Genomic DNA, 21,873 nt, shown 5'->3' with positions numbered 1-21,873 from the left:
AAACCTGGAACTTTTTAAGATTTTTCCTTTCAATCAACTTTCCGTTTTTATTTTAAGAAGTGACTTTTTATGGCTTAGCCTTCTTATAAACTCTAAAAAAAAAAAAAAAAGAAAACTCTTAAAATAAGAATGTGTTAGGATTCCAGTTTGCAATGGGTTGTTTTTTGTGTTTTCCTCTGTCCACCACCAGGCGGTGCCATGTCCTCGTTGGGCCTCCCTGCACACCTGTGGCTCATTGGGTCATTACCAGAGAAGTACTTGAGCAGCGGGTTGTCACTACCTCGACGCCAGAGTGTTTGCCAGGATCGGTTACTCTAGCCAAACTGAGATTAGCAGAGTCTAACCTTAGCATTTTTTCTCTGAGTCTGAACTTGTTTTTGTCTTTGTTCTTCGGCCGGAAGACTTCCTGTGTTACTGGATAAGCCTGGACCTTCTACCCCTGGAAGGATTTACTGAGTCTCACTGAGCAAGGGGAAAACCTCCACATGATCCGTTTAAGTCCACTCCTGGAAAACCAAGTGACAGTCCACTCCTTTACTCCTCCGGGTCCAACTTATGTCTGCCTGCCCGTTCTCTAATGAGTTCCCTTTTCTCTGGACTAAACCCCCACAAACTGGATCCAAGGATAAACAAAGAGCCCCCCAAAGTGAGTGCCTCTCCAGCAATATTCAAGCCTCAATCTATTTTCCCACGGTCCCTGAACTGATCACTGTGATCTCCCCTTCAGAGTTTCCGGTTCCGTTTCACCAGTCCACCGAGTTCCAGCATTGTTTCAATCTCCATCAGTGTTTCCTAACCTACAATAAACCTGTTAAACTTTTACCCTTGGTCTCTGAGTGGTTCTCTGCATGTGGGTCAGATCTTTAAAGTCCACTATGACAGAATGTAGCTTCAACTCAAATAAAATCATTTAAGTTGATAACAAGTACTTCCAATAAGTTTCCCAACTTTATTTAATTACAAGGGTTTATCTCGACAACTTATAAATTAAATTCAGTTAAATCAACTGGTTATTACCAAAGTGAAGTAGTTTGTTTAATTGGAGCCTGTTTTTTGAGTGTAACAGTTATCAATGAAGAACTGTTAATGAAGCAGTCTCTACTATCATCATTACAAACACACTTTTTTGTAGTATAAACTGCTCTTTAATTAGTCCTCTAAAATATTTTAAAGGTTTTTATGTCAGATCTATATTCATAAATCATTTAATACATTTTTGATAGTAAAGTTTGTGCATTTAGGGATTTTTTTTAGCATGAAAGTTTTTAATTTGTATTTATGTCACACAATTCTACCCAAATATAGTTTAGTGCACTCATTTCCATTGAGGAATATGGTCTTGGTGGAGTGTCTGTAGAAAATAAGTGATTTTATCTAATCCAATGTAATGTAATCTAGTCCAATCTAATACAATACAATACAATCAATTAATTTACAGTTTTCATGAGCTGTATTCCATAATCAGAAAAACGAAAGAATACCTGAAATATATCATTTGGAGTGAGTATGATCTAATCTATATATGTAAGTTGAAATTTTCGATTCGAACTACTGAAGTAAATGAACTTTTCAATGAAAATTAGATTTATTCATATGCCCCTGTAATTGTGGGATTGCTCCTGCATTCAACCGTGTTGTGTAAGTGCATCGTTTGAGAGGAGAGGAACAGGAGAGGAGGGGTAGGACTGGGACCTGGAGTAGAGAATGAGAACAAGGTTAAGCTGAAGGACGGAGACGATACAGAGGATAGAGCAGAATTCAGATCACGAGGAGAGAAAATACGGGAATATATATGTATATAACATGCAAGGAAAAAGAAAAGGAAGGTGAATAGAGAGACTTAAAGAAAAGCAACTCCAAACACTTATTTCTGCATAAAGAAAGTAGAATATAAAGTGAAAGAGTCAAATGCAAATTGCTGGATCTTGTGTAGAGGAGTGTCCAGCTGTACGTCTGGAGGGCCCTCCAGCCCTTGGAGGTCTACTCAACTCAACAAGCATCACCAATTAGTCAATTTTTCCCCGATGCCCCTCTCTGAAACCTCTACCTGGATCAACCAGCCCCTTCCATCAAGACAAACAGATGGTTTGAAGTGGAAATGCAGCACACAATTTGAAACAGCTCAACTCTAGCGCGAGGGTGTAAAGTCCAGTTTGCACACTCATTAAACATGGAAATGTGTTCAAACACATTGCATCCTGGGGAACACAAGCTTGGCAAAGTGGCTGGAAAGGATAAGCTGAGGCTGTGTATCCCCACAGCACAACGCAGCCCCTTTCCTGTCTGGACGACAAGTGGTGAGAGGCAGTAAATGACAGAAACAAGAAGAGAAAGACGGTTTAAATTCCGGCCTGGAGGGATGGGAACCGGACATTACCAGAGTCTTTACATTTCTTCAAAGAGGCAGCGAAGGGGAGAAGAGCCGGAGGTTGTCAGGATCCGAGAAAGCTGGAAATCAAGCTGGGAATTAAACATGAGCGATAAAGCAGGAGGGTGAGGTGGAGGAGAAAGGAGAAGGTGGTGCAGGACGCAAGAGGAGGGGGAGAAAAAGGGAGACCAGAGGGGAACAACTCACCTTGTTCTCTGATCAGAGGACAGAATATAGATTAGAGAGGCAGAAGATAGAGAGAAGTACAGGGAATAAAAAGCAGAGAGAGGTGAGGGAGTCAGGGCGCGGGACACAATGGAGCGGGATCATCTCAAACGCAGATGCATGCTGACTCGGCAGGTGGTGGGCTGCGACAGGTTCATTTTGGCTGGTTCTGAATTATTGTTGCCATATGTACACCAACCGCTTCTCCTCTCGCCATACTTGGTGGCTTTTTATTCTAGTTTTTTATTACATCATAAAATAGATTTTTAAAGCTGGATTTGAATGATAGGAAGCTGAATCAGCATGTAAAGTTTAAATGGACATTTGCTTTTTACAGCTAAGAATATCAAAGTCTTACCTCTGAAGCTTCAGTTCAAAGGCATCTGATATAGCTTAATGTATGCATTACACACAATAGATGCTCTATTCAGTGCACACATACTGTACCTATAACTGTCTCTATTCTACAGCAGGAGCAATATCCACAATAACTCCAGAGGCGGGGGAAAACTCTGGACAGACTGCCAGTCAATCACTGGGTTGACTTGAAAAGACGGGCAATCATTGGCATGCATATCCACACCTACAGAAATTCTGAAGTCAGCAATTAAGCCTAACCTGCACGTCTGTGTAATGTGGGAGGAAAATGGAGTCTGCAGAGATAACCCACGCACTCTCAGAGAAATTATGCACGCTTCACATAGAAGTACCGAAGCGAGCCTGCAGGTTCTAACCCCGAGGATGGGAACATATGCTGTGGAACTGAGTCTCAGTCTTACATGAATGGACGGAAGTGAAACAGAAGGAGAGATTCTCTGTTTTTTTTTTTTTTCATTTAAAGTTCTCATGACGAATGTAGTCAATCTTTTTCAGGTGTTTATAGTCTGCATTCAAGAATCAGCGACTTACCAGGAATCTGGTTAGGATTCATATCTGATGCCAAAAATGGGAAAATTAAAAATTTCCCATTTTTTTTTCATGTTACTTTCATGTAACGCCAATCTGTCGCATTTGAATTTGATGAGATAGACCAGGAGAGAGTCCTCCCCATCATGAAGCAAAAGGATTATTGTTCGAAATTAGAAAAATGTGAAGAATGTCTGTCACAGCCCTTACAAAACACTTTACAGAATTATCGTTTGCTGCATTTCCTTCTGTTATGAATGTAGCTCATTTCAACACTTTTAGACAACACTTTTTTGTCAGTTTATGTTTGCTAAATTGTTCAAGCTCTTTTAAATGGGAATTTGAATTTCTGGGAATGAACATTATATTCTTGTCACAGATTACCAACACGTTTAATAATCTACAAATATAAAAGAGAACAGATATAATGGATTTTTAATCAGCTACCTTTATTCTGAAATCCGTAGAAGATGTCCAATTTAACCAACTAACTTCAGGAGTCATTTAATTATATATTAAAAAAAATAGGTGGGTAATATGTAATTTTGAAGAAAAAAACGCTGTAGAGATTTGTCAGAAAACATTTTTGCCCAAACAACCCTTGTCTGGGAGAGCTGCAGAGTTCCTCAGCATAGATTAAAACATTAGTTGTTCTGCATTTAAAAACATTGTCTTTGTTGATTAGTGGAATGAAGAAACCAACTGTAGACAGAAAACATTAAAAAGCCGTAAGCCAGCCCCATTTTAAAACAATTGTCTTTTGAAACAATGGTGTGGGAAAACTTTTCCTCAGCAGAACATGGATACTGGTGCAGGTCGATGGGATGATGAAATGGTTAGAATGGCCTGGTTAAAGTCCAGATGATAACCCACTTAAGAATGAAAAGTAAAGCTTCAGTGCTTCTGCTTATCACCAATTTGGGGAAGCTTGAGGTATTTTGCAAATAGAACAAAAAGGTAAAAAAAGATAAAAGTGTGGCATCTATTCATAGATGCCACACTTTACCTATTATTTTTTTCTTTTATGTTACAGCATCTATTTTTTTCTTTCAACTGCATAATTACGGACTCCTTTGTGTCTGTCTTTCACATAAAATCCAAAGGTGTAAGGTGAGAGTAAGACATTTTTCTGCATGACCCTGCATCTTGTTAGATGATCCGTTATAATTGTTTTTTTTTTTAATTCAATTCAGTTCATTTTATTTATATAGCGCCAATTCACAACACATGTCATCTCAAGGTACTTTACACTTCAACCAGATCATTTTAAATTTATAGTAGCACAAAAACGGTACAACCTCTACTCTCTTTGCATGTTTCAGCTAGTAATTAGATTTTTTTCTCATTCACAAGTCTTGCAAAGCATGTATTTTTGCTTTACTGCAGTGTGTAAAATTTGATGTTTGAGGCCCTTTAAGGAAAATATTTACTCAATAAAAATTCATCCTCACCCTGTTTTTTTTCAACAATCTGCTGCTTCTTCTAAAAGGAAACTGTATTATAGCAGAATGCACTTACATTTTAACAAAAACCATATTAATAAAAACAGCACCAAAAATACAGTTAAGGAGATAAATCTGCTGAATTGAATGGCCCAAAGGCACCTTCCCTGAGTTGATGATATCTAATCAGAAAGGCGCATCAAAGGCTTAACACTTTAAAGGCTTGAAATAGTAAAAATCCAAAGATAGATCAAGAGAGTCACACAAACCTAAAAATATGACAGTGGCTCTAAGATTTTTCCCCTAATTACCTGTTAAGATATGGAAAGAAGTTGCTATGACTGTCGTTTTAGAAAATGCATGCAGCAGATGCAGCTCTTTTCTGCTAAAACATTCTGTTTCCCCATCCTCCATCCACCATTAGAAAAAGACATCTCAGGATTGAGTTGCAAACAGACAACCAGACAGTGCCACGTCTCGTTTTGTCTTACCCTGTCCCACTGTCTCTCTTTGTTGAGCAGAATAATGACAAGCTTAGGGTGCATCTGGTACCCATCCTCGCTGAACGACAGATTGCGCCCCTCAAATGTCACATTCATCAGGTACCTGCAGAGAGAAACAAAGAGGAAAGGGATAGAGAAACAAAAACTGAGCATGACTTGCTTAAAAGTGTGTTTGTCAGTGGCAATTTACATATGTCCTATATTTTCCAAAGATGTCTAAATATATTTTGCTGAAAACCATTCATTCATATTTTAGCATCTTAAAACCTTTTTCTCGTTTAAGATTTTCATCTAATGACAATGCTGAAATCCTACAAAATAAGCTGTTTTACCCCAGGAAACATTCAACAAAACACGTCTTTTCAAAACCAACCTCCTCTGGGTTACTGATAGTGGACTCCTTGCCAGCCTGCAGTAATCTCAACCTTTGAAACTCTCCCACGAAATCCCCATGGACTCATTAGCTACAGCAGACAACCATGAAACAACCATGGTTCAACAAAGACCCTTCACATCTCAAATTGTCTCTCCACGCTTTTGGTGTACCTCAAGGCTGGGTGCTTGGACCTCCCCTGTCCATTATCTATCTTTACTCAAATGGTAATAATTTTCATTCATTTAAATTACCATGCGGAAAACACTAAACCTACTTGTCTATTAAAAAAGTTTGGTCTGGAAAAGAAAGCATTTGCTTTAATCATTATGCAGATGATACAGTTTTATGTTCATCCCTGTATGTTTTTGGGTGTGTTACAATATTACTTGATTCCATACATGGAATAAACACATTATTATTATGTTTACTTCTTTTTACAGCCTAATGGGACGAATATCGTGGCTGGAGCAAACAATTTACATGCTCAGAAAAAGAGGAGGCTCAATGGTGTTTCTGAAAACCAAACGTAACATATTGCATTGACAAATGTTGAAACACATTACTACACTGGGTGAAAATAGCTGTTATGAAGCGCTCTGAAACAATAAACCCCAGCAACCATGACAACAGTTCAGCACAGTTCTGACTGAACAATCACTTTTCTCTCTCGGCTCATGAGGAAAACCTCCTGCTGTCTGGCCACTGTCAGTCACAATTATGTTTGCCAATCAGCATCGAGAAGCCAGCATCACAACCCGCAACTGCTCTTTAAAAGGCTTTGCCTCACTGGAAGTGACGTATTTTTGAGTGTTATCCAATCAGGGCCTCCTTTATTGCTGCTTGCCTCAATATATGGAGGGTCAAGCCTCAATAGGGATTTCTCACAGAAACTAATAATCCTGCTGTTAGGAATCCAGTTTGTGTGGGCTGTGTTTTTGTGTTTTCTCCCTCCACCTCCAGGTGGCGCCGGGTTCTCGTTGGCCCTTTCACACACCTTTGGATGGTTGCCTCATTACCAGAGGACTCTTAAGCTGCTGACTGCCACTTCCTCGACGCCAGATTGTTTCCCAGTTTTGGGTACTCTAGCCTAGCTGAGTTTTGCTAAGTCAAACTGAGTTTTTGTCTTCCTGAGTCTAAACTTTGTTGTTTTTTGTCATCCTGCAAACTGGATGTTTTGGACCTTCACCCCTTGGAAGGATTGTCGGAGCTTCAAACTGAGCTGGGGATTCAAACTGGAGGTTTGGATCCACTTTTCCCTGAAGGATTGTTTGAGCTTCACACTGAGCAGGGGATTCATCTTCACAAGAGCCGTTCAAGTACCAAGGGAAATCTAAGTGGCAGTCAGCTCCTCCGCTCCTCAAGGAAACATCTTAACCTGGGTAAACCCCATCCGCACTCCAACGAGCAAACCCATTTCTGTTTCTTTTACTCCCCATTGCAAATCAAAGCTCAAATTTCCAACTGAGCCTGGATTAACCACAGGAACTTCCCCTTCACTTTTCAGTCCAGGTTCGCCAGCGTTCAGAGCAGCACTGGACCCCTCTCTACTAGCTTTCAATAAACCTGTTAAACCTTACCCTGGTTCTTCTGAGTGGTTTTCTGCATGTGGGTCAGATCTTTGAATAAAATCATGACACCTGCTGCTTCAGAGAGGGAGATTGCATCTGATTGCGATCTCAGCTGATTAATGTGCAACATACTCATGAATTCAAGCACTTTTTAGCATGTTTATCTCATTAAATGACTGTCTTTAAGAAGTCTAAAAATGCACATTTGACCAATTATTTGATGTAATTTACAGGGGAGGCTTTCTAGTATACAATAAGAAATCACCACAGCTATTTTTACGTTCATTTCACAAAAAGCAATCAGGGACTTAATGTGGCTGTGATATATAGTGCAGGAGTGCAGAGGAGACAAGCTTTTTATTTTAATTACAATGGAAGCTAGAGAAAATAATATTGACAAAGCATGAAGTAGGGTTTGCTCTTAAGAGGTTTGAGAAATATTACTGCATGCTTTTGTGCCATCTAGGCTCTCTTTATTTTGGCTAATGAAAAACTTGTTTAAACTAGTAACGAGTTCAACAAACACCTGTTAAGACTTCAAAGAGAAGGAAGCACATGTCTTCAAAACTTAACGCTTCTGGAATGGATTTCAAAATTGTATCACTTGTTGTTAAATATCTTCATCACGTTATCTCTGGATACCAATGTGCTATGTTGTAGATAATGATTTCTGATATCAGGTCCCCACTCGATGTATACTTCTATCCTGGGGTGACAGGAGAAAAAAAAGGAAAAGCTCTATCAGCTGCACACCAAGCTTTCTGGTGCTCATGTGCATATTCCTTTAACTAGCTAAAACACAGAAGGAAACTGCTCCAAGGTTTGGTGCTAAACTAAAGAGCTCTATAAATAAGGAGTCATTAACCCTGCTGAGTCTAAAATCCAGAAAGCTTATCAAGCCACAGCACAATTAATCCACTTTGAACAAGGATTCTTTCAAATACAGTTTGAAATTCATGAAACTTGAATCTTTAAATTAAATTGACATTTTTTTTTTATATTTTTTTGCATCAAAACCAGCGAGGATTAACGCAAGCATAAAACCTACAAAACACACCTATGTATCCTTAAAACACATCTATGGTTTGTAAAAAATCAAAAATGCAACAAAATTTCTTATGTTTCCCATGAATACTGTGTTTTATTGTGGAAATATATCTAAGAAGCTGGTATGATGAACAGGTAGATTTATTAAGGAGTGTAAAAAAAATCTCTAATTTATCTATTTTAATTTTTACTCTCTTCCTGTAATAAATTCATAAATGTGAGCAGTTTCCTTCTTCATGATTTGATTTCTTTTGTACTTTTCTGATGTTTGGGTACAGAATGGCTTTAAAATGTAGCTTCTACCTACTAGTTCTAGTTCTAGTGCCTATAGCTCCTATTCCTTCACCCTTTTCAGGATCAAAAGTAAAAACTCTAACCAGTGTTGCAAAGGAGCTCCAGACTACTTTGCTGAATTTAGCCAACCTTCAGCCTCACAGATGTCATTATGCAACCAACATTCACATGAATGATTCTACAGCATTTCACATAAAATTTACGAAAAACAAAAGTTACATGAATATAGTAAACAGTTGAACCCCTCCATTCCAAAACCCAAAACATATAAACAATTTGTACATTTTCATGCATAACAAAGACCACGTTATTAAATAATGTGATTAAATGTGTTGGTAAACTCTGTGGTGTGCATATAAGTCCTGTCATGCAAAGGATTATGGGCAACTGTATAGCTCCCGGCGGTGGATAGTACAGTGACAGTACAGTGACAGGTGCAAATGCGCACTTTACAACAAAACGAGCTGCAAACACCAAAACGATTGAACACACACAAAAAAAAACAAAGGCAATAAAAAAAACTGCAAACAAAAATGCTATAATCAATACAAACAGAAGCAAAAAGCTACATTTAACAAATCAGTTGCAAACAAACAATTGCTGCAATCTTCATCTTCATCACACTGACAGAAAATTACAAGTTAGTTTATGGAAAAAAAAAGTAATTAATTCCAAATGGAAAGTCCTCTTTGAAAAAGTTTTATTTGACCGTATACATTTGTTTTAAGAAAGGAGCAAATGTTTATGGTAAGTTGCGCCACAGAGCTACAGCCACACACGGGGCGTCTCTGTGTTGCCATAGCAACGACTGCTTTCCTTTTTCGTTGGAGGAAAGAGGCCGTCCCGTTCTCGTTTATACCCCACCACCTTCAATCAAGGCGCCTTCCACAGCTCCACAGCTAAGAGTGAGATTTCCTTGGGAGTGATACTTGATAGTTAAAGGTTTGTGGGATTGGGCTGAGAGGTTGGCTATCTTTCATTTGATTGAAAGAGCGTTCTTTGGTCGACTCCCTCTAGTGGTAGATGAGCACTTCTGTTATTTAGAGCAAGTTTGTTGCTATTTTTGCTATTTGAATTTTTTTTTCCAGTGATTGCAGTGTTTTGTTTTTGCTTGCAGAATTTTGTCCCTCCTTGCAGCCTTTTGTTTGCATTTGCTTTGCTGATTGTAGAGTTTAGCTTCTAGTTTTAGTGATTGCAGAATTTGTAATTTGCATTGTTTTGTTTTTGCAGCTCGTTATTCGTTTACTGCACGTTTGCATCTAACGGCCACGAGAGGATAGGAACATCAGGAGATCCATCTGCTAAATGAACTGACAATAAGAAGCATGCTGCTTCCTCTATCTAGCTCCTTCCCTACTGCCAGTATTACTCAGACTGATCATGGCAAACCCTTGATACCCTTCTCCTTTGGCTTAAGTCTCCTTAATGATTTGCAAATATCTAATAGGAGCCAATGAACCTTACAAGTTGGAGTTGAAAGAACTGGGCCTGGAAGAAGGGTGAACATAACAGAGCAAATCAGCATGGACCAATGAAAACCAGGGAGCTTAAATATGAAAGAGGAGTGAAGAGCGATGTTAAAACAGGTTTTTCTAATCAAAACATTGAAGGACAGTTGGAAAAATAGCTGGGTGAGGGACTAACTAGCACAAAGAGCTGAACTAAATATAATGTGATAACCATGAATAGAAAAAGAATAACATTAGATTAGAAATCTAAAATGCACAGAGAAAAGAAAAAAAAAAGAAAAAGAGAAACCACTATAGAAAAACCCTAAAATCAAAATGTTACAAATATTAGCATGAGCTGCAACCTGAATACAAACACCAACAGATATTGACAGATCTATAAGGTGTAATGTCCCCAATGCATAGCTTAAATATAAAGAAATATAAACTAACTTAAAAGATACATTTAAGTTTTGGTCATCTTTAGTTTGCTGCAGATGCTGGCGGTAGCTTAGGTTGGCAATCCTGCAAAATCCACCACTGCATTAGTTTTTTATACCTGTAATGTGTCAACAGATGAAAAAAAAAGTGAGGAACACTCCCAATGAAAGCACTGTCTATTTGAATAAAAATAATTTCTTTCTATAGTTGGAACAGTGAGGCCCTTTCAGTGCAGCAAACACAACGTTTACTGAGAGGGCTGATAGAAGACGGCACACTCAAGGCAACAATGCAGCTCGCATTTTACGCACGCTTATCTGGGTGTGTAAGAAAAATAAGAAAACCTTATTGCTTCTGTCAAACCAGATTATGCGAGGCTTCTTCGAGGGAGCCATGCACAGCATCTCGGTGCGAATGCTCCGATTGCGGCTAACCTGTGTGGGAGTGTGTAAGTGTTGTTGAAAGAAGAAAACCAAGAATTCTTAACGTCGGGTAAAAACATTTCTCCACAAACACACACCGACACACAAAGCAAAAATCTCAACCCATTCAGTCTCTTCCTCTACCATCTCCTCCTCACTTTCCCTGTGACTGTTTCCATGGTAACCCTGCATCAAAACCATGCACACGATACATATGATGATATGGAAAAATAAAGCAAGGAGTAAAATTATTGAATGCCAGTGGTGGTGAATATTTTTAATTCCTACCTGTCTAGCTGTAATTCAGTGTCCTGTATAATGCAGTTGTGTAATTCAACTTCCTGTATTAAATATTGATGCATTCGATGGGTCCTATGATCAGAATCATCCCGTTTCATTAAGCCCCATGTGCCCATCTAAGAGCCCCATCCTGTAGAGTCCTGGCACCGTTACAAAGTGAACAGAATCTGCTGCATAAATCATAAGCCATTTACAAAATGACTTGACGCCACGGCAGCTTTAATCTTTACAGGAAAAAAAAGCCAGGGTTTGATTCAGGGCCTGAATTTGTGTGTGCGCTTCTGTTTTGGCTTCAAAGTGAGGATCCTTTTTCCAATTTCACCATCAAATTGTGGACAGCTTGTACCAAACACCATCATTATTTTTCTTCTGCCAAGAAAAGGTTTAGGATAAGGTGTAAATTGGTCTTAGGTACAAGTTATGGATAGATATGCACTGGTAACGGTTAGGTTTAGGGTTGTAATCAGGATTAGGATAAAGAAATGGTTGAAAATGCCTGAAAATCTATGGAAGTTAATAGAAACCAACATATTGTCCTCATTGCATATAGCAAGAGGAAAATGTGCTTGTTTGTGTTTGTGTGTACATCACAGACAGCAGTAGAACACAAGCATAAGTGTGTTGCCATGGCACCCACAACTACTGTGATTTTGGAGCCAATATGTGGCCGTTACTGTGGAAACCATAATCTCACAGAAGGAGGGAATGAGACTAAGAGAGGAGTGGGATTCAGGGGGATGGAGATGGGTGCTTACTACTATTCCCCCACCTACAGCATGACGACAGACTTTACAGTAAGATGATCTGAACGGATCGACTGTCTGTCACCTTCACCAACAGAAACCTGCAGCCCTGCCGCCGTCTTTTGTTTGAGATTTGAGGATGCAGCCAATCCTGTTTTCACGCTATGTGTAAATAAGACGACAAGTAAGAGTCACACATCCTCCCACCAAAGAGACCTTGTGGTTTGATATCCCGCTGAGTCTGTCAGCTTTCCCTTTAGGCTAAGGGAGAGTATCTCTACCGTACCATTCCTTCCCAAAGCTGCTGGCCGCACGGGCAACAACTTATCCCACCATATTCTCAGGCTAAACTCATCCCCTCACCAACTAACTTGTATTTCTAAGGCATTAAAGGCTGCTTACTTCACTTGCAGAAAAGCTCATCGGACTGTGACTGCTGTAAATCGGAGCAACGCAAACATTTGCCACTCTCACTACATGACCTGACACAGATAGGTTTCAGCACATGTTCAGCTGTGAATAATGGAGGAGCTGTGTGAAATATTGATAAGTCAGTTTTAATAAATTAACCCCAGTCATCAATTAGTCATGAATTACACTCCTTAGCAATTATAGTAGTATCGAATATGCAAAGGAAAAATCTATGTGAGGAATGATAAAATGGACCCATATGGTGTCGCGTGGCGGAGGCAGAGCAGCATATTGTGGCTATGCAGCGTGCACACATGGGGTGTACAGTGTGAATGGAACGAGGTGTGATTTTGTTTTGTGTGAATGGGTTTGAACTCTCCTGTGTGCATTTAGACTAGATGCATAAAGACTTTCAAAACACAATGACAGATGTACTAAGGAGCTGAACGACAGTAACTTTAACAGTACCTCGCAAAGCTGTGCACACCTCTAAAACTTTCCCCGCTTTTGTGAGAATTACATAATATTATATTCAGATTTATTTTCTACCCTTTGATGTATTTTACAGAAATAAATCACGCACATTGAGCCTCTCTGTCAATAGGCTACCTTTGGAACAACTTTTTACCAAGGTACTAGCATATACTAGCATAATACTAGCTTTGTAAATCTAGAAATTTAAGTTATAACACCTTTATGTATCCGAATCCAACTTCTCATTTTGAACCAGATCCTTACTTTAACTGTGCCATTCTCACATTATAACCCTGTAAAGCCTACAGTGCCTTGTGAATGTATTCAGCCCACTCTAACTTCTGTACCTTTTGCCTTTTGCACATTTCAGGGTCAAACATAAAGATATGAAATTGTAATTTTTTTGAACAATCAAGAACAAGTGGGACACAATCAAATTTATTGGATATTTTAAACTTTTTTAAGATATAAAGAACTTAGTGGGGAATGAAAAACGAATTGGGCCCTTTACTTTCAGTGCACCAAACTATTTCCAGGAGTTCAGAGAGGATCTCTGAATGATCAAATATAGACCTAAATGACTGATAAATAGAATCCATCTCTGTGTAATCAAGTCTCCCTAAAAAACCTGTGCAAGTCTCAGAGGACTGTTTAAAGTGTTTCAAAGAAACCAGGAAGGGCTGGGATACTGTTATAGAGAAGTTTAAAGCTGAATTTAAAAACAAAAATATTTCCCCTGCTTTAAAGATCCCAATAAGCATTGTGCAAGGGATAAGATTGAAATGGAAGGCGTATCAGACCACAGAAAATCTATGAAGATGCGTCCTCTCCTCTAAACATTCAGCTCAAACAAGGAGAAGTTCAGAGATGCAGCCAAGAGGCCCATAATCACCCTGGATGAAATGCAGAGATCTACTGCTGAGGTGGGAGATTCTGTCTATAGGACAACAATAAGTCGTATGCTGTCCAAATCTGGCCTCTATAGAAGAAAGCCATTTGTTAAAGATATCCACAAAAAGTCTTGTTTAAAGCTTTTCACAAGCCACCTTGGAGACACAGCAACTATGTGGAAGAAGGTGCAAAACGTTAGGTTTGGCATCACGGCTCATCACCCTGAACACGCCATCCCCACTGTCAAACATGGTGGTGGCAGCATCATGGTAAGGGCCTCCTTTTCATCAGCTGGGGCAGGAGATTATTTTCCTTTTAGCTCCACCCATCTATTTAACTCTGATCAAGGTCATTATTCTTGGTAAATGAAAGCATTCCCACAGCATAATACTGTCATGACTGCTAAGGATAAGGATAATTTGTTCAGGGTGATGTGCATTGTTAATTTTTTTACTGCACATAGTTATGTTTATATACAGTAGACTAAAATTGCATATCTTGGATTCCTTGTCTTAAACTTTGAACAATAATTCTTATGGCTTTGCCTTTCTTCTTGCCACTCTTCTATGAAGTTCAAATTTGAGTCTTTTATGATAAATCTCTGAGATTTCATAGAGGGTGATTAGTTGAATCAGTGCTTTTTTCCACTAGGTTTGGTTTTGAAGAATCAAAGTAAAAGGGGCTGAATGCAAGTGCATGCCACACTTTTAAGATTTTTGTAGGTAATTAGAAAAACCAGGCATAATTTTCCTATATTATTTTGTCATGGTCTATTACATAAATCCAAGAAAAAAGCAAATACATGTCACATATCTTATCTGAAAAATTAGGAATCAAATATTTTGGAAGACAGTTTGGATCTCAGTCCACCTGAATGCGAACATCTTTTATGTTTTTCTTGTTTTTGTTTTTTTTCATTGTTATCTTAACATCTGATGCCCAGAAATACAAAGAGCAGCTATTAGAGGCTAGATTAGATGCTTTTATTTGATTTATTTCTGGGGAAAAAGCACATAGTGCAACATTTTAATATATTACATTGACAATAACCTAAAATGGGATGTCTTAAACAGATTGGATTAGCATCCTTGAAGAGAGGATCGCTACCTGGGGCAAAGCTCTTATTTTCATACTCTAATTTCAGAGTATTTTAGGATGAAACCTGAAAGCTTTAAACGTGGACCATATACACAGGAAAACTAATGAAAAACCATTTATAGCCTGAAGCAGAAATAGAGCAAATAAATAAGTGACTCTGTGAATATTTTAGTGAGAACTGGAGACTGTTTAAAGACAAGTTTAAAACAGTATAGCACCCTTCGAACCAAGCTGACTTAATTTCAGAATACTCCACAGGCCAATTGTTCTTCTTTGTAAATGTCTTGGATTTTTCCCACAGTGGGACAATAAAAGTATTCCTATTTTAAACATATTCATACCCCCTGTGGATTAATGTAAACATCTGTTTCTAGCCACCATTTACTTAAACACCCCTCCATAAAATCCAGTGCAGGCAGCCGCCATCAGAATCCATATAAGTAGTAAACACCACCTGGTTTATGGTGGTTTATTCTCAGTCTAAATAAAGCTGTTCTACGAAGAGCATGCTTTTTAAAAAAGGAACTGCACGTCATAGAAGAACAACCGCCTACCTGGAGACAATTTCATAAACACAACACTGTGTGATGATGTTAGATTTAACACATGGGGACATCCATGTTTAATTTTCACCTGTGTCCTCTGAGCTCAGGTCTGGGTTTAAACACAAATTCTGAGTGCCCACCGGTAATTAGCTCTGTTACCTACTTGGTATCCACACTGAACCAAACCTTATCATGTAAACAACGCTTTGTTTCAGAGAGTGCAGATATACTACTGTAGAAGAATGCTAACAGTGGGTTTTCGCACAAAGAGCAAAGAGGGTCAGTAACTGAAATGTGAGCTAACCTGAGAGGTTTTCTGTGTTGAGTTTTCTCGATCTTTCAGTGCAGATGGGACCTTTGCTTGCAAATGGCAATTTATTCACACAATGGAAAAGAAAACATTGCTGTTGGCAAAACGGCTGACTTTCGTCCGATGCACAGTTGTGCTTTTTGACCTTACATTGAACTGGGCGCTGTCTGCCTCTTGCTCATTATCCCAGGAGTTAGAAAGATTGTAAGGGTGGCTAATGTAGAGGCAGATTACACACTGATCAGGTAACCAGTCCTTCACACATTTATTTCTTTTTATATTATATTGGCTAACATGTACATGCATTGGCGTTCCATAAGTGCATTCAGCAGCCATGCCTTATATTTTATATTATCATGAGGAATGTATGCATTGCTACCTCTTCCGCTACAAATTGCATAACTTGGTTTTCATTTAAATATAAAGTTTGTGTTTTCTTTAAATAGACTTGTTTAATATTTGTTATCATTTTCTCATTTCTATCATGTAAATGGAGGAAGAAAAAGCAATATCGGCCCCAAGAATCGGCCCAAATATATTAGCAGCACACTTTAGGGAGCTTTTAGACCAGGGGTCGGGAACATATGGCTCGCAAGCCAAGTGTGGCTCTTTTGATGATCGCATCTGGTTAACAGATTTCGGCTTTTCAGATAAAATATAAAATATTATCACTTGTTTTAATCCAACCATCGATTTTCCAGTGCTGGTTTCCGGATCAGGGCTGCAGATGGCTGCAGGAGCAATTGTTGGTTATTTTAATTGGATGATTGCATTGACCTTTGAAGTACCCCATTTTCTATCCGTCTGCTTGATCATTAGCTTTCCAGGAAGAAGATCTTGGAGAAAAACAAACATGGCGTGTAGGATACATTTGAGGACGAATGGACTGAAAAATTCACCTTTGTGGAGAGAGGAGAATCTGCGGTGGGCCTAATTTGCAATGACAAAGTTGCATTGATGAAACGGTAGCATGTAAAGCGGCACTTTGACACACGGCATGCTACCTTTGCATCAAAATATCCTGCGGGAGACTGCAGGAAGAACGCGTGCCAAGAGCTACTGAGCTGGGTGCAAGCTAGCCAGCAGGAACTCCACGTATGGACCTGGCAAGGTCACTATAATTCTGCTATTTTTGCTGGATCTTTAGCAATAGTGAGGAACGGAAAACCATTCACAGATGTTAAAACTTTAATGCTGGATGTGGCCAATCAACTTTTTGATGAGCTTCCGAACAAAGACAAGACAATCAAATGGATACAAGACATGCCTCTGTTGGCAAGAACTGTTCTTGATCGTACCGTCATGATGGCAAAGCATGTGGAGGAAAAGCAAGTGAAGAACATGATTGCAGCGCCGTTCTTTTCGCTGGCTTTGGATCAGTCAACTTAAGTCATTTGTTTGTAGTTCAGTTCAGAAAATCCATGCAGCACCAGAAGTCACATTAATGGTATTATTACAACATTATTTAAAAGAATAAACTAAAAGAGTTATTATACTCACGTTTAGTTTAAATCAGTCTTAAAATATGTTATATGGCTCACACTGAAATAAATTTCGAAATAGTTTGCCTTCATGGCTCTCTGACTTAAAATGTTCCCCACCCCTGCGTTAGATTAATGTAAAAAAAAGCTGTGTCAGCATTAGTCTTAAAAAACTGCATTAGTAGATCTCTAGAACTGATTGTCTTTATATCGTGTCACATTTTGTCACCTTTCAACCTGCTAAACCCATCCCAGTGAGTAAAACGACCCTATGGTGAAACATGGTGATGGCTGCATCATGCTTTCCCTCCTCAGTGACAGGGAAGCTGGTCAGAGTTAATGGGAATGCTGGAAACTTTACAGGAAAACCTGATGTAGATATAAAAAACATGAAGGCAGTGGAATGGTGTTCTTGTGGTATCCACTAAAGCCCAAAGCTGAACCTAATCAAGAAGGGGTAGCAAAAAAGTAGATAAATTCTGCCTGTAGCAATCAGTAGCCAGAATTTTAAGATTTTTAGAGGTGCGAAGTTCTACAATAACCAGAAAATGGTTTCACAGAATAACTCAGTTGAATATATTTGTCCATTACACATATTGTTTAGTTATGATGTAATCAGAACACATGTCAAAACATCACAATAGGTATAAAGAGGGTTTTTCAGACTGCAGTCTGCAGACCTTTATTATTCAGGACTGGACTGCAGGAGCCAAAAGGGCAGGGCAGAGGAAAAAATATCAGTTATTGTTCAGGTAAATATGATCTGTTAATAATAATTGCATCCGAAATGACAAAGAAGACTTAAAGAAATTAGATAAATGTTTCTGTAATTAATGCAATCTGACCTTTTCTAATGGGACTTACAGCCAGGCATCCAGACTATTGAACTGGTTTAGAAAGAAAAGGACATTTTATGGACAGAGAGGGATTAAGATGTCAGGGTTTAAATAATATAGATGCAGGGATGAATGGAAGGGGGAAAGGGAGACAGAGAAATAAGTTTTCTTCACCTAGTTCCAATCACAGTTCCCTACCCTAAAAAACGGCTACCTTATAACCACCTCCCTCTGGTCTGCTCCATAAAAAGCACAGCCAACTGTTCTGATCCAGACTTAGACTGAAAAAAAAAGAGCAAAACAAACAAACCCACAAAGACTTCTGAGAAAACAGAAACACACACTCATCCCTCTGCTCCGCAGGGTCAACATGCTGCCTCGGAGCTTTCTGCATCCACAAACACACACAGATGCTCCACTGAAAGCTTACCGGGGCCAAGCGGGTTCAAAAGCGTCCACAGAGCTTAAAAGCACTTGACACCTTTCCAACTCCAAGCTCATCTGGAACCTGTCCACGCCTGGCAAGGTCAGGGCCGCTGTTGTCAAACTCATGATTCTCACCCTGCTGTGTATTGCTCACAAGTGATTTCCAGCGCCATCTCTTTCTGTCTCTGTGAGCTTTGCTTTGTTTTTCTTCTTGCTGCTATCTTCTTTTGTCAGCATCATGGTGTCGCATTAGCTGGAATGACACGGCGCCGGCTTCAAAGGACTTCATTTACTTAGTGCTGTTATGTGTCCTTCCCTCATAAATGCTGAGTAAGGAAGTAAGCATGCTCTCAGCCCAACGTAAGTCAACTAGATGACAACAGCCACACCGCAGATTGTTTAGCTTAAGACAGAAATCTACTCCGGCTGTGATTTAGTAATCTAGAGCATCAATAACTCAATAAAAGCATCAAATCAACAGCATTATTATAAAAAATACTTTAAAGCTAAACTAGACATTCTCTATTGTTCATTAGTGATCGCCGACCGGAGATTCCCATTTTTTACATTAAAGATATTTAGCTCTGTTTGTTGCAGCACAATTTAACACTGAAAAAAAAAGATTTTACCTTTTTATACAATTACGCAAATGACCAAAATACCCGTAACACAGCCACTGCTTCCCCGAACAATAGCTTAAATTTTTTTTTTCACATTGTTTTAACATTAGCTTATTTTTGTCCCAGTATAGTAAATTCAACACTGGGCCAATCATCTCTGGGTAATAAATCAAACACAATTTAAAGCATTAAAATCAGCTCTCAAACATTTAACTCTGATATTCTTTAGTTTTTTCTTTTTTAGTTACAGTCCTGTTGGCCATTTTAGACAAAAAAAAAAAAAAATCTTCTGTACTGTCACAAACAGAAAGTTTGGACTTTACTAAACTCTCTTTGAACTTTCACTGCACTGTGAATTTATTGTATTATAGAGGATCCAATTGGACAGAAAGTAGACTGAGAAGAAGAAGGTCCAGAATCTAGATGAGCCACAAGGAGGAGCTTATTAAAGAGTGACAAATAGGTGAGCGGAGAGAAATGAGCTGCAGTGATAACTGGAGAAATCTGGAGAGATGATGACTTAACAAAACTAACACAAATAACACAGATACAAAAAAAAACATTAATAAACGCTGCTCTACCTGAGAAATGTCAAATACCAAACATACGTGGGTAAATTCCCAATCATCTGGGTCTGGGCCACAACAAAACAGGCTTAAATCTTAGGCAACAGGACATTTAGACTGCTGAATGTTGAATAAAACTTGAAAAAAAACAGCTGAGTGTTGGAAAAACTGTCAATCATATCTCAGTCTTATGCTTAAATTTGATCACCATGTTACATTTTATCACTGCTGCACTTTAACAAATGGAAATGTCTTGAGAGCAGTACTGAATGAAATTTCATTTTGTATACAACCTGCGTTTACAAAATGACAATAAAGTTTTTCTAAGTTCTACACAGTTTTTCTAAAAACGTTTCAGCACCTTGACAAAGGATCCTGGATACAGATTTTTTTCAGAAATATAGAGCAAAAGATAGGCTTTCTCAAATTTAAGCTTGTTTGTGAATGAGTACAACCTAAACAGAGAGCTGAAGTCCAAAGGACCATGATGACACTGAGCTTTATGGATTCAGCTTTTCTGCAGCAGCAGTAAAAGATTCATTTATTTCAATCTTAAAGTTGTTTTTTTGTTTTTTTTTTAAAATACATCTGCACCAGGAGAAAACTGAAATGTGACTGGCTCCATAAATTCTTTACTAGAATATTAGTGGCACGTTAAATGTAAAAAGCAGAACCAGGTCTAACAGACTGTTCATTTTAGTTTAAATGAGCCTAGTTGGTTTCACTGTAACGGTGGCGCTTTAAGAGATGAAGCTCCTCCAAGCTGAAAATGCCCAATGACCGTGTCTTCACCTGGATGGTGTCAGGTTGGTTGAAGGTTTTGGAGGAACCAAATGCAGAGAGGGAAGCTGAAGAGGTTTGCCGTTTTAATAAATCAAAAAGTGGGAACTGGAGCAAAAATCCAAAAATAACAAATACAAAAAAAAAAAAATCTAGGAGACATCAGGGAAAACACACATCAGGAGCCAGGAAACGACGAGGAAGCAGCAAACAGTGACTGAAACAGGGGCTGTATAAATGGGAGACTGAACAAAGACCAGGCTAATCAGCAGACTGGGAGCAGGTGTGGACAGAGGAAACAGGAAGGGAGCGAGGGGAAGGAGACAGACACAAGAAGGTAACAGAAAACAAACAGGAAATACATAAGAAATCAAAAAATATTCAGAAACAACTAGAATAACACAAAAATGGAAATGAAATCAATAAACTAAAAAATGCTGAAAGTATAACTAAAAAACTCAAAAAGAAAACAAGTGCAGAATCATGACAGATGGTTATTTACTGTAGAAAGAGGATGATGAGTTTTTTTTTTACTAACCCTTACTTTTTTTACTAACCCTTACTATCACCATTTAAAGTAATGCATTTATTAATTAAGCTGTTACCACCTGATTAATCAATCGGACCATTTTGCAGTTAAAGGGTGAAAATAATATCCACAACACCCAGTGTTTTTGTCTTTTGTTACACATCAGTATAAAGGGATGTTATGTGACAGAACGGCACAAAGAAATGCGGGATTGTCATGCATTTTTATAATTCTCTCCTATTATTTTAGCCAATAAAAACATATAAGGTATAACCAAATGAGGGTTTTATTTCTCCTCAGTATGTGGAGTAAAAGTTTTACCTTTAAAAAAATCTGCAAAAGAAAGGGGTTTGATGTTGGCTTCCAAAATGTCATGTGACAAGTTAAAAGGGTTGTTATTGTACCGCTGATGGTCTTTCCTCGTTTTTTAAAGTATTTCATCATGCATAGGGATGCAGCGTAGAGACGTGACATGCCAAAAAAAGGTTTGTTGCCTGATGGCAACGTTGTACCATAGAGAGATAACATGTCTTTAATCTCAGTCTGTGTTTTACATACATTTAGTCCTCATATAAACACTGGATAGATTCTCAAGACAAAGAGTCAAATGTGGATCATATTTTAGCTTAATTTGTCAAAGTAATGTCTATTTTTCTACAAATAAAAATGCATGGAGCAGGAATCAGTGTAAGAGCATTGATTCAGTCAGCTGACAGGCAGTGCCCAGCAACAACAGGGGGGGAAGTGGGGCTCTACATTGAAGCTACAGTTGTGTTTGAAATTTTACACACCCTTCGAATCAAAGAGAAGAAAATCAGCTGCC

At 38.6% G+C, this 21,873-nt stretch overlaps 1 protein-coding gene across 1 annotated transcript in view; it reads right to left on the bottom strand.

Moving 5' to 3' along the window:
* Positions 1–5,432: 5,432 nt before the first annotated feature.
* Positions 5,433–21,873, bottom strand: part of grin2b (glutamate receptor, ionotropic, N-methyl D-aspartate 2B) — a gene marked incomplete at its 3' end in the record, with an annotated part of 154,446 nt that continues 138,005 nt past the window's right edge. The window contains exon 8 of the mRNA XM_015380312.1: positions 5,433–5,547. Within this exon, the coding sequence (XP_015235798.1) occupies positions 5,433–5,547 (115 nt within the window). The remainder of the gene's footprint in view (positions 5,548–21,873) is intronic.

The sequence above is a fragment of the Cyprinodon variegatus genome, unplaced genomic scaffold (assembly GCF_000732505.1).
Source record: "Cyprinodon variegatus isolate N-32 unplaced genomic scaffold, C_variegatus-1.0 Scaffold11, whole genome shotgun sequence".
NCBI classification, from domain to species: Eukaryota; Metazoa; Chordata; class Actinopteri; order Cyprinodontiformes; family Cyprinodontidae; genus Cyprinodon; species Cyprinodon variegatus.
The sequence above is the reverse complement of the archived record's forward strand: the minus strand, read 5'-3'. Positions and strand labels throughout refer to the sequence as shown.